Source organism: Trachurus japonicus, chromosome 3 (assembly GCF_045865225.1).
Source record: "Trachurus japonicus isolate A0001 chromosome 3, Traja_1.0".
Classification (NCBI taxonomy): Eukaryota; Metazoa; Chordata; class Actinopteri; order Carangiformes; family Carangidae; genus Trachurus; species Trachurus japonicus.
In genome coordinates, this window is record NC_140909.1 from 33232640 (window position 1) to 33245892 (window position 13253).

At 43.5% G+C, this 13253-nt stretch overlaps 1 protein-coding gene across 2 annotated transcripts in view; it reads left to right on the forward strand.

Moving 5' to 3' along the window:
- prmt3 (protein arginine methyltransferase 3) overlaps nucleotides 1–8379 on the forward strand; it is a 66170-nt gene extending 57791 nt beyond the window's left edge. For both annotated transcript variants that reach the window (XM_085771260.1, XM_085771249.1), the window contains exon 16: nucleotides 8101–8379. In XM_085771260.1, coding sequence (XP_085627386.1) covers nucleotides 8101–8210 — 110 coding nt within the window. In that variant the 3' untranslated portion in view covers nucleotides 8211–8379. The remainder of the gene's footprint in view (nucleotides 1–8100) is intronic.
- Nucleotides 8380–13253: the final 4874 nt, after the last annotated feature.

Sequence of the window (13253 nt, forward strand, 5' to 3'; positions counted from 1 at the left end):
ACTCAGGTAAGATGAACACTAAATCATTGGTGGGTGTCAAAGTAGGCTACATGTGACAGGCCGATGACTTGTGTAGGTGTACTCCACCTCTCATTCGTGGTAATTAGGAACAGATGATGACTAGTGGATAAATTATTTAATGGATTAATGGAAAAAATTGGAATTAATTGTTTTGTAATTTTAACAGCACCATGACATCATCATAGAGTCATAGAGCTGTTGTATGTGTGATGTATTGAGGATGGCTGTATCTAGAGACCACCAGCCCTTTAGTCTGTAGATGTAACACTTTCTCTTTCTTTCTCCGTCCTTTTTAACCTTGTGCCTGATTTTCTCAGTCAGGAGAGGATCTGATCTCTAGTGACATGCGACAGCAGCCAAGACATTAGCCAGGACACACACACACACTCAATCACACACACAGTCAGTGCTGATCTAGCTGAGTTTAGCTTAAGCTAATGTAGAGTCGATAGAGCTCCATGTGTCCAGATGTGTGTTGTATACGTGAAACAAACAGTCTGGCAGGGGGGGGGGGGGGTTTAAAGGGATAGTTCACCCAAAATTGAAATTTCATTATCTACTCACCTTCATGTCAACTAAGGGCTTGGAGAAGTTTCAGAGTTATCCGTGGCTTCTCTGAGTTACAGGGGGTCTCGGCGCAGCAGTGCATGTCCATATAACGGTTGCAAATGGATACCAACTGCTACAAACAAGCTTGAAAAATAGACTTATTTAATTTTTTTGGGACAATTTCGCATTTCGGGGCTTCAATACAAGACGGACATTACATACGAGCAGCATGGAGGTATTTGGATGTTTTTTGGTGTGTCTTTTTGTTACGAAGACAGTTGGTATCCATTTGCAACCGTTATATGGACATGCACTGCTATGCCGAGACCCCCTGTAACTCAGAGAAGCCACGGATAACTCTGAAATCTCAATTTTGGGTGAACTATCCCTTTAAAGGAAGAAGAAAATAAAAGCAGGAGAGAGAAAGTGAGAGAATGAGCAGCCAGTTATTGATGTGCTCACCCTACCCTGGCACCCTGACGGTCCTTGGCCTCCTCCAGGGGCCGTAAACCAGAAACGGAGTTTTTAACAGCATTCACTGGCTGCCTGCTATGCTCCTATGGTACACTTTACAACACACTCTGCTCCTTTACACACTCAAATTCACAAGAGACGTCGCATACTTCTATACTAAAGTTCCTTCTGGCTATTATAGAAAACTTCCTAAAGTCACCTTGAAGATGACAAAACTCTTACACACACAAAAACACATACACAGAAGACACAGGGAGCGGCCTTTCCTCCTGAGTGTTGACTGAGAAGCACCTTCAGCTCTGATTGGCTGCCATGAGGGCCGGGCATAAACATCCAGTGGTTTGTTTTAATACCGAGTCTGTCTGTGGTGATTTATAGTGGCAGAGAGCGAATCCTATTTGATGTGTTTGTACGAGTGCAGCAGTAATTAACTCTGTGGCTGCGCTTCTGTGGGAGGTGCCGGTGGAAGAGGGAGAACGCGCGCAGCAGGCTGGAACAAAACATCCCTGCAAATCCTCCCGCCTGGCAGCGTAATAAATTAAACAGCGAATCATTTGTCATGCTCCGGTGTGTTTGTGTAGCTCCGGTATTGAAGAGGAGGGTCCTTTTTTTTCACAGTTTTACCTACTTAATGTTCACCGGAGAAAGGAGGTCACACTTTTTTTTTTTTGTTGTTGTCCCGTGGTCCTGGAAGTGAGGCGGTGCCCTGGTTACCTGCACAGAGGGGTCGCTGAAACATGGCCGCACGTCCTTGTCAGGGCTCTCATTGGACGGTCAGGCGTTCTTTGTTCCCACCCACCTCCGTGACTCACCTCCTCTGTTCTGAGTGTTGTCGTACCTTCTTCTAAATCTCCTCCCTCCCACCCCCCCACCTCCCATCCTCATCCGTCCAGCTTAGTTTATACACCTCTTCCCTTCCTCCCTCACTCCCTCACCGCTCGTCTGAACTCTGAAGGTCCTTGAGCTGTCTAACAGCGGCGGCTGAGCCAAACTTCACGTTCTTCGGGGCTGTAATTCAACCGTCGGCTCAGTTTTTTTTGTTTTTTTTTGTTTGCCGGAATATACAACCCATCAGCTCTGCTTCCTGCCTGTGAAGAACAAACTGTGAAAGGATCACTGCAGTGTGGAAGTCAGCAGTCCTGTATGAGAATAGCCCACTCATGCCATTAGGGGTTAGGGTCATTTGTTTTAAAACCCTCCTGTTGTCCTCCTGGGTCAAGGAAGGAAGGAAGGACGAAGGGGAAAGAAGGATGGAAGGCAGGAAGGATGAAGAGAAAGAGGAAGGAAGGAAGGACGAAGGGAAAGAAAGAAGGAAGGAAGGCAGGAAGGAGGAAGAGAAAGAAAGAAGGAAGGAAGGAAGGACAAAGGGAACGATGGGAGGAAAGAAGGAAGGGAAAAAGGAAGGAAAGATAGATGGAGGGAGGGAACAGATTGGGTCAAAAAAGAAGGAAGAAGGATGAAGGGAAGGAGGCAAAAAGGATTCTGGAAAGAAGGAAGGGAAAAGGGAAGGAAAGAAAGATGGAGAGAGGGAACAGACCAGGTCAACTGGGTCAAAAGAGGAAGGAAGAAGAAGTAAGGATGAAGGGAAGGAAGGAAGGAAAGAAGCAAGGAAAAAAGGATTGTGGAAAGAAGGAAGGGAGAAAGGAAGGAAAGAAGGAAGGATGGAGGAAATTAACAGATTGGACAAGGACAGGAGGAGCATTAAACCTTTGGAATATGTCTATATTTTTGTTTATTAACAAAAATCTAGTTGAAAATCTGATAATCACCTCTGATCAATAATTTCTTTCACAGTGACATGAAGTCCACGCAGAAGTCGGCCCTCTGTTGAAGCAAACGAGGGCATTTTCTATGAGAACTAAACATGATGAGCCACAGTGTAGAAACACTGCAGCGTAGTCCACCCCTGTTCCCGCCACATGTTACTGCAGATACTGTTACAGGAGTGTGAGCCAAACGGTTAAAATGTAAATGACAAACAGTTTAAATGAATCGCTAATGCGAGCCATGTATTTCCAGTGTAATTTCATGGAGAAAGACTGCGTTGGGCTGAGATAGGCTGTTTCTGTGGGTCTGCTTGTGCTTAATGACACTGGCATGTTGATGTACGACACAGTGGTGAAAGCCCGGCTCCATTCCCCGACTCATTTCCACACATGGTTAACTCTTTCTCGCAGCATCTGAGTGGCCAGTTTACTGAAGGCACCGAGGCCCTCTTCCATGGGGAGGTTGGTCTGACTGATTACAGCGGCGCTGCTACAGTCACAGCACGACTCGACTGACACTGCATCGCGGTAGTTTGTACGTTTCAGTAGTTTAATCGGAAACATGAGGAATTAGTTGGACTGTTTGCAGTTCTTCTCGTATTTTGTCCCCCTTTTGTTCTGTCAGTTCTGTTTTAACAAAAGGTTACCAAAGGTCATGCAATTATTTCTTTGAACTTCATTGGCCTTTTGTCAACTTGAGTTTGACTGCAGCCATCAGCTGCCTCCCATGAGCACCAGGCTCTGTTGCTCTAATCAGACTACAGCCACTGAGGAGCCGAGGCCCCTCCTGTCAGGTCCTGTGAAATAACTGAAGGCAAAGCAAATTTGTTTTGTGGGAATCTCCGTCCTTGTAGACATCAGTAAAAGTAAAATCATGCTTATGAAAATGTATTAAAAATCAAAAACTCAAAAAGTGTTGTGGCGCAAACTGTGGTCAGGCAAAATCCTCAACTTGTCCTTGGGATATGTCACTTGATGGGAGATACGCTGTGGCAACATAACTTAACTGGACAATTCACACATTTCAAACTCCATGTTGTTTCAAGACAAAGTTCTGATTGTCCTTGAGTGACCGAGCCAAAGCCCAGACCAAGACCCCATAGAGCACCTGTGGCGATGGTGGTTCAGACACCTCCCTTCAAACCTGATGGTGCTTGAGAGAAATGGCCCAAATCCAAGTGTGTCAAGTCTGTAGAGACTCAACCAAGAAAAGTCTTCTACAAAGGACTGAGTCTTAATACTTTTTTCACTGTTTGTACAAAAAAACAAAACAAATTCACTTTCTCATCGAACATAAATTGATGAGTAAAAGTGACAATTTTATCGATGTAAGAGCTAAGAAATCTACAAACATAATAAACGGAGGGCTGAAGGAACTGGAGCTGATTCCAGAGATGTTTTTCCAGTTTAGATTGTGGATTCTTTCATCAGATTCATAAAATGCGATCAGCAGCGTTAGCAAAGGTCAATACTTCTAATACGTCTGGTTTGTGTTTATTGTGTGGCTGTTACAGTTGGGTTGTCTGGCATCCTGACTCAGTTCATTAAGTTGGTGATGGAGTGTGGGGACAGAACAGGACAGTGTCTTTTACTTTCTCAAAACAGGCTTAGCCTTTTTTTCTGTCAGCTACAGAGTTTGACCCTAGCTTTAATTTTCAAACTATTTCTGTTGGCTCAAACAGCACAGTCAAAAATACAGTCTTGTTTGGTTCTGAGGCCTCACCATGATCCCCTTCTATCCTTAACTGACGTATAAAACTTTTTCTTTTTAAACTTTCTTCTGCTAAACTTGGTAAAAGTTATTCATAGTCATTAAACCTGTTCAATGAACTGTATATTCTTTTGGACAGAATAAATCCATTTCTCACTTCAACTTATTTAATGCTACAGCAAATAAAAGGCCCTCATGGAATTAGGAAGGAAGGTCACGTTATACACAGTTTTAGCACCTTTACTGTAACAACTGGAGCAAACGGGCAAAGATTTTAGTTAGACCGAAAGGCTGGAAGGTTTGAGGAGAGGTACAAAGTCAAGACAAACTTACATTGAGACGGACCCACAAGGGGAGGACAGGTAACCAGGGACAGGTGAGACAAATCAGGGCGGAACAGGCATTCACTCAGGCGGGAAATCCTCAAGGACAGGAAGTGAAGGATCTGAAGGGAGAGGAGAGATGGTTGTTACAAAATAAAAGAGGAAAAGATGAATGAATTATAGAGGAACTACGCAAGATTGTTACCTATGCTACACTTTTGCCTTAATTAAACAGCTTTGGAGTAATTGTGATGGTTAAATAAATGGAGGCTCTCTGCCTTCCAACTAGCATCTCTTGGCGCAACACAAATGCACCCAGTAAACTGTAATCTCATGTTTAAGACTACAAAAATACACAAATATACACATTGTAACACGTTCATAACATTATCCACCGCTCCATGAATTTCTTTCTCGCTGGCTGCACATAACCAAAAGGAGGGTTAGCAAAACAGCGGAAAAGCAGCGGAAAAGCGAACAGATTTGCATAGTTCTCCTTTAAATGAGACAACAGTCAAGTGGGTCGTATTTGGGTCGAGAGTGGTTCACTGAAAAGTGTTGCTGTGCTGTTTGTTTGGTGCATGATGGTGTGTGAGTGTCTGGCTTGGTTGCTTGTTGGCTTTAAATGCTCTATAGTTCATAGCCACATTATGAATTCTTGTTGCCGGAGTTCCTCTGATTCTCTGCTCCCAGCACTGTAGTGGAGTTGAGCTCCAGGTTTTGTAGCCTCAGTCAGAGGTGTTGCAACAGGTTCAGGTAGCCCAGGCAATTGCCTAGGGCCCTGAGCTGGAAGGGGGACCCCAAGAACAGTTGACATTGGTCCATATCGGTTGTTGCCACCGGTTGTGTACATCGAACGTGGTGCATAGTCACCCCAGTCTCATATAAAAATTTAACCATCCCAGCGACAGCAGAAAACGTTGGTTTCACATTATTCTGACGAGATCTGAAAAATCTTCACAACAACAAGCAAGCGAAGATTATGTGTTCACTAAGCGAATATTATGAAAATAAAATATATATTTCTCGCTAGAAATGTAATCAAAAGGCATTTTTATGCAGAAACTGCCTCAAAATATACATTTTCCACTAAAAATTATAGAAATGTTTGCTATGTTTTTTGTTCTCATGGCTGAAAACTTGAGAGTCACGTGACTTGAATGCAAAACAATAATAAGAAAAAAATGTAACAGTCATACAATTTAAGAGCCGTTATTGTAAACCTTCTATGTTATAGCACTTTGGACCAACGTAACCAAGGTTCGTTCTTATATGAGACTGGGCTGGCATAGTATATAGAATTGAATCATGATTTTGGGATTCATTAACAGTAAATGTTTGTGGTCTCGGTTGGGGGTGGGGGGGCCTCCAAGTTACCTCTTGCCCGGGGCCTCCAGGGTGTCTAGAAATGGCCCTGGCCTCAGTGTAAGCGCTCTGGCTGTCTCTGCAGTGGAGTGACAGACCCAGAGAGCGGCGCCAGCAGGCGGACTCCACGACAGTGGCGTTGGCATGGTAACAAGTGAGACGTGACAGCAGCAGCGATGGCGGACGCCTCGCTAGAAACAGTGCCACAGTCAGCATTTTTTCTTCCCTCCTCGTCCTCCCCTAACCTCTGGCGATGAGGTGCACGTGGCACTCAGAGAGGGGGAGCTGGAGGAGGTGGAGGGGATGTGTGTGTGTGTGGGGGGGGGATGCTTGTTTGCCATTTGGATAAACATTCATTTACCTCAAGCAGTCAAACGTGAAGTTAATCAGAATGGTTATGCGTCATAATCATCAGCGTCTTCTTGCGGCCTCCCAGCCGCTCGTGCGTCCTACTGTAAACGCGCTTCCCTCTCGCCGCCATCTGGATGTTTTCAGCAGGTCTGTTCATACACATACACACTCGTGCACAATCCAGCTTATTAACATACATTAAACCACGCTCTCTTTACACACATCATCATTTCTATAAGCGTCAGTGCGTCTCGGCTCGTGCTGCAGAGGCCTGAGCTCAGCAGCACCGTGCTGCTGCTGGAGGGCATCAGGAAGATTTCCTTTTATGAGCTGTTACTCATTTCCCTTTTTTTTTACGAACACACTGATCAATGGCTGACTCAGTGAAATTGTTTTCTGGCTTTTGATGATTTTCAAGTCTGATATACGGACAGAAATTATGATCGTGCTGTGGAATCAGATGGGGAACAGTTTTATTTACGCTGACTTTCTTGTGGGGAACGAAAACAGAATTCAGCCTCTGGGGAAAATAACTTAAAGTATATCCTTACTTTGTTATTTCACTATTATATGAAGTTACGTGTTTTTTCCTCATGAGTCGACTCAATCCTGTACATTCCTGCGTTATTAATCCACAGTGGTGAAACCTACAGTGTACTGCTGGTTTGAAAATAAAATCATAAATGTGTATGTATTTACCAGTAGGAATTAGAAGGCAAGCCAGGGAAGACAACATTTGTCTGGTTCTTCCACACAATTTGTTGAGAGTACAGGGCTTCCCACTGTTTATGTATCAGAAATGCAGTACGACTGCAAGCCTTCAAGACAAAACTGAGGGTGAAACCTGGCCTTTTCGATTCGATACGATACAATACGATAAACTTTATTGTCCCATTCAGGGAAATTTGTCTTGGACACTGTAGCTGCGCCATAAATGCCTTAATGGCCACAATGACAAAAACAAAAAACAAAAAGAACAATACACCTCAGCCATATTAATCCAACAGCACTGCACATATCCCATAACATAGCACATATTCCATAACATAACACATATTGCACACATCCCACAACATAGCACATACATACACCTCATAAATTCACCATGGTAAGAGCACTATAAGAATTATTGCACAGACTCGTTAAGAAATTTGATAGAAGTTGGGATAAAAGAATTCTTAAAACGGTTGAGTTTACAGCGAGGGACTCTGTATCGTCTACCTGAGGGTAGGAGGTCAAACTCTGAGTGAAGAATGTGGGAGGGGTCATTCACTATCCTCAGGGCTTGCCTAAAAACAGTTTGCTCGTACATGGACCTCGGTCTTTTGGTCTACAGTGTTATTTCCAGACAGCAGTTTCTTTGTTGTTATTGTTTTCTGCACTCTAGTTATTCCCTCTCTCTGCCATATGTGTATTTCTGTGTGTAATGTTATATTGTCATTGTGTGAAACTTTGTCACTCTCCACTGAAGTGATTACCTCCCCTGTACAAACAAACTGACACTGACATCGCTCTCCTCTCTCTCTGCTGTGCCCATTAGGGGAGGAGCTCCAAGGAAAGATCACAGTGCGTAAAAACAAGAAGGATCCCCGCTCGCTGTTGGTCACCTTCGACCTCAGAGACAGGAAGCAGACCTACAGCCTGCAATAACGCCGGCCCCGACATGACACAACATTCAACAAACGTAGCCCACTTTTGTATTGACCATTCAAGTATTCACTTGTGGTGGGAGCAGGATAGAATGAAACACTTTATTTTAATGCTTGAAATGTTAGGATTGTTTTTGTGCCTTGTAATAAAAACATGATGTTGTATGAAATTTTCTGCTTGCGTGTGTGTGTTTTTTTATTAAACATGTCATGACAAGTTTCACTTGGTATTATGGTGACTTGCAGGCCAAATGAAAACTAGTGTTTATGGGTTGTGATCCTTTTCAATCTCTAGCAGCCAGGTCCCAGCTACACACTGAAATACAGTCAAATACAATTAAAAAACAGTACAACCAAAATGTTTCACCTTTTAAATCCGTTTTAACCCTAAATGGCTGTCTACCTGAAGACCACACTGGGTGAGACCACTCACATGTGTCTGAATAAACGTCCAATAAAAGAAAAAACATGCAGAGTGTCTGGCTGCCAACTCTTCGTTAGAGACATTTTACACTTTTGCCAAGTTTTTTCTCTTCATCTTCCTCCACATTTTCCTCCTTATTGTCCCACTTTGAGCTGTGTGGGATCTCATGGCGGGTGTCATCCATCTTCCATGAGTTTACTGGGACAATGTAAAATGAATCTCAGCTTTTAAAAGAAGGCTGACTGAAGCCTCTTTACATACTTCAGTGAACACTCCACTGACAATTAAATAATTTTCCTTCGTTTTCTGTTTGAGATGATGAATTCTGTGCACTGAGGAAGGGCAGTCCTCTGTGAGGAGGAGGAGGAGGAGGAGTTGATTGTTTAACACGTGATTAGACAGTCACTTCTTATGTAATTCAGTGTCTGTATCAAGACAGTCCAGTTAAATATCATGTGCTCAGACAAACAGGAGGTAGATGAGAGCTGACCCATCAACAGTTCAACCAAAGTCTATTCTTATCTCCCTTTTTTTTTAAGTGTCACTCGAGCTGAGATGAATCAACACAAACATGCTGCGTCAAGAGCTTTTTGCTATATAAACCAACACATGTTCTGTCATGACTGACAACAGCTCAATTCAGACGGTTTGTTTTTGTACTGTTTGATATAAGCAGTGTTTGTTTAAAATATCTGAATGATGTTAACTATCTCATGTTTTTGAGGCACACAGTGATCATTGGTTTTACAAAGCTATAGCAGAGTCATAGTTCCTATTTATCATATATAAAGTCTATAGTCTTTATTTTTAACTAATCTAATTATGTAATTTAAAATTTTAGTATACATTAAACAATTAAAAAAGATTAAAAATACAAGTTTTTTTGTTTGTTTTTTTTAAAAGCTGTAACTGATAAAGGGTGAGTTTGGAGACGTTTGCGTCACATTTTGATACGAAAATGTCGCGTTCAGGAACAGACATGATTTTTAAAAAAAAACGTCAATTAACCCAAACACAAGCCACGACTGATGATGATGATGATGATGATGATGATGATGGGAGTCGGGGGGCCTCTGGATGACCCCCCGCCCTCCTCTGAATCTCTGCTTTCCAGGCGCTTCAGATGGATGTGGCCTCTTATCACTCCGGCGACAGTGGGAGTGGTCAATTAATTACTCGCGCTCACGTAATTAACGCGCACGGGGAGACACTGAAACCTTATCCGTCAGCGGGTAGTTTGAGCTCCACGAGCTGGACTTTGGCGAAAATAAAATGCGGAACCTGAGCTCAGATGGTTAGTGGAAAGTCTGGGTAAATGAAACGAGCAGTTTTGTAAAGATGGTCCTCTGCACCTTTTGTTTTGTGAAATGATTTATTAAAAAAGTAAAACCAAGAAACCAATAGAAACTCTTTGCTGTGACGCATGGCATTTGTTTTGCTGTGCGTGTGAAGCTCTGAGCTTTTCTGTACCTCTTACAACGAAACATTAAAATCTGGTGTTGGCGCTCTGTGTGTGTGCGTGTGTGTGTGAGCGTGTGTGCGCGCAGCAGTGTCAGTCCGCGTGTTCAACGGGAAGAGGAGCAGAAATCAATTACAATTATTCTCTGTTGACAATGTAATTAAACTCAAGGCAGCGGCCGCCTCAGCCTCTTATCTGCAGCGGACGGAGATTTACAAGCAGAGAGAGCGCAGCGCGCATAATGAGTGAGCGGCCCTGAGCGGCGCTCTGTGTCCCGGTGTGAGCACACTCTTCCTGGCAGGGAGGCTGCCTCACACCCGTTCAGCTGTGGAGGAATCAGCACAAGCTCGATTCCGAGCTTCCATCGGGCCACGTGATTTTTTTTTTTTAACGAGGCCGCACAATAGCAGAAATGAGAACTTGAGCAATTAAGGAATTATTTAGTTTGTATTAGGCTATGCATTTTTCTTTTTTTTTTTAGGTTATGAATGAGGGCATATTAGACTGGCCTACAATATGATAAAAAACATAAAGGTCTAATTTTAAACCATGTAGCTCTTTAATGGGCGACACTTCTCCTGCCCCACGGGCCGATCACATGACTGAACAGCTAAAACGAGGCTTATGTTCCTAATGTTTTCCATAGGATGAAAGCATCAATTAAATAGATGAGTGATTAAAAACAAAAAGCTAAACTGCATAGATTATTTTCTATTATTAATAGGCCTATTATTATTATTATTATTATTGGGCCTATGTTCCCCCTGGTTTTATCGCTTGCCCCAAATGAACGCGTAGCTGAACAACGTGGTTGCTAAGCAACGATGCGCACGCCCAACTGATTGGCTATTACATTTCTGGGACTGTCCGCGGCCGGTGAGATTAGACTCAGTCGGTCGGACGAGTGGGCCCGAGTTGTATTAAAGATAAAACATTCCAATGTTGCTGCACAGCGAAAAACTGAAACGAAGACCATTCCCCAGCCTTGTGTTAGCCCAGCGTATGTGCGTCTGGTTATTTGTGTCTTTTGTAGGCTGTGTTATCTACGTGAGTCTCTGTGTGTTTTGTCCTCAGCTCGTGCACGAGTCGCTCCTCTAACGAGGCCTGAGCACATGTTTCTATCAACAAGTTCTCCTCTGATCTGATGAGACCAACGAGGCTGCATGTGTCTCCAGTTTTTTGGATAAATCACCTCAGTCACGACTTGCGCCTCTGGATGGTGGATTTAATGGGATACTTGGACAATGGTATATGCGCAATGCAGTGTTTCACACTCTACAGTATATGCTACCTATCCCCCTCCTGTCCGCTGTCACTGCTTCCAGTCCCGGCTCCAGTGGTTGGCTCCGGTTCCTCCTGTCACACGTGATTTTAGGGGAAAAAAGGCCTCCTTCTTGCGTAAGACCTGAACAAATGACTAGCCTCACAAAGACCTCGCCCACTGTTTTTTTTTTTTTTTTTTTTAAACTTGATCGTCGCTCCTATATCGGTGACGCACAAAGGAACGTATGGATCCAGGAGCTGTGCGTAAAACCCACCAAGTGGAAAAACTATTTATAGTTCAGGCCATTTTTAGAACACAATCAATTTCACTACAACTTCTTCAATTTATAGTTTGCAGGCCCATGTGTAGTGGCGGTGTGTCTATGTGGCCTATATGATATATGTATAGCCTAAATAACGCCACCCAGGTCGGTGACTAATAATTAAAAGATTAAAAGACACTTTTACAACTAACTCTGTGTGTTTTCGGCATTTTTCAGTCTAAAACGATGATTACATAAAAAAGCAAAAGTTTTACTATCAGCCCAAGCAGCACATGCCTCTTTCCCTGGAGTAGCTACTGTAATTGTAACTGTACCAGAAAAACACGACTCAGCACAGTGCAATACTATCGGTATTTGCACCGGTGTTTACAGTGATGCAGCAGTCAAATCCTCTCCAGTCTGCGCCTATACCTAGAGATCTTTAACCCAGGCGACCTGCATGCCTTGTGTGATGCATCCATGTGTGTGTGTCTGTGTGTGTGTAGGTGTGAGAGCATCTCACACATCCCTGGAGACAAGTGTATTAATCAGCTTTGAAAGAGTTCCGTCCTGCGCTCACGCATGCACCGTGCGTAATCAGAACGCACACGATCCACGTACACACGCGCCCCCGTCGTCTTGGCTCCGGTTGTCCCTTTAAAAATCCGAATCCAAGGCCAATGATTTATCAAACTCCTATTATCAAGAAAATGTCACGCGAAGGGCACCTTGCTCCGCACTGACGCAAACTCCGCTCTTTCCCACGGAGCCATAGAAAAGCTTTGCACTTGGTGCTTTGCGCGGCTACAGCCAGTCCGCTTCCAGTCCTCTCCTCGTCTTTTTACAGCTGTTTCACGCCTGCCAGTAGAGCTTTGCAAAAATGGTAAGTGTCTGAAAACTCTTTCTTTACTTTTCCACTTGCACTTTCATCTGTTTTAGGAACTTGTTCTCACATACTTTATTGTATTTTGATCTTTTTTTTTAAGGAAGTTGTTTTGTTAGTGGCTCTGTCCATGGTGCTGAAATCAGCTGCGTCTACGCATTGAAACTTTCTTCACTTCATCCTATCACCACTCAGCCTTTTTTTTACTCTTGCAAATGTCTTAATTGGGAATTTTGAAAGGTTTGAATGGGTCAGAAAGTTAAATTGAAATCCATTTTAGCTTATTTTCTATATCTAAGCTATTCCTTTTCTGTTTAGAGGCGATAACAACCAGGTGCCGTTTTTCACTTATTTTCCCACTAATTAACAGCAGAACTGAGCATTAATCAATCAAGAGTGTCTTTTTTTTTTTTTTTTTAAATAACCCCCTGTTCTTTTTTTAGAGTCTGGAGGCTTTTCTAGTCGCTCTCCCGCCCCCCTCAAAGCTAAATTTCAGGGAATCATTTGTAATTCCGCCGCCCCGGGTCCGCTCACTGCTGTAACGCCGGTGATCTTGCATGCCTGCCGGGGAGAGCGGAGCCACCGAGAGACCCGCAGCAGCTTGTCTATTGCCCATAAAAATCAGTGGATGTGTGTGGCTGAATGACATGAGGGGGAAATGGGGCGTAAAATTAAAGAATCTTGCAGAAAGCGAGAACTGGAGAAGCAAAGCAACCCCCCTCCCTCCAACACCCACCCACCCACACACACAT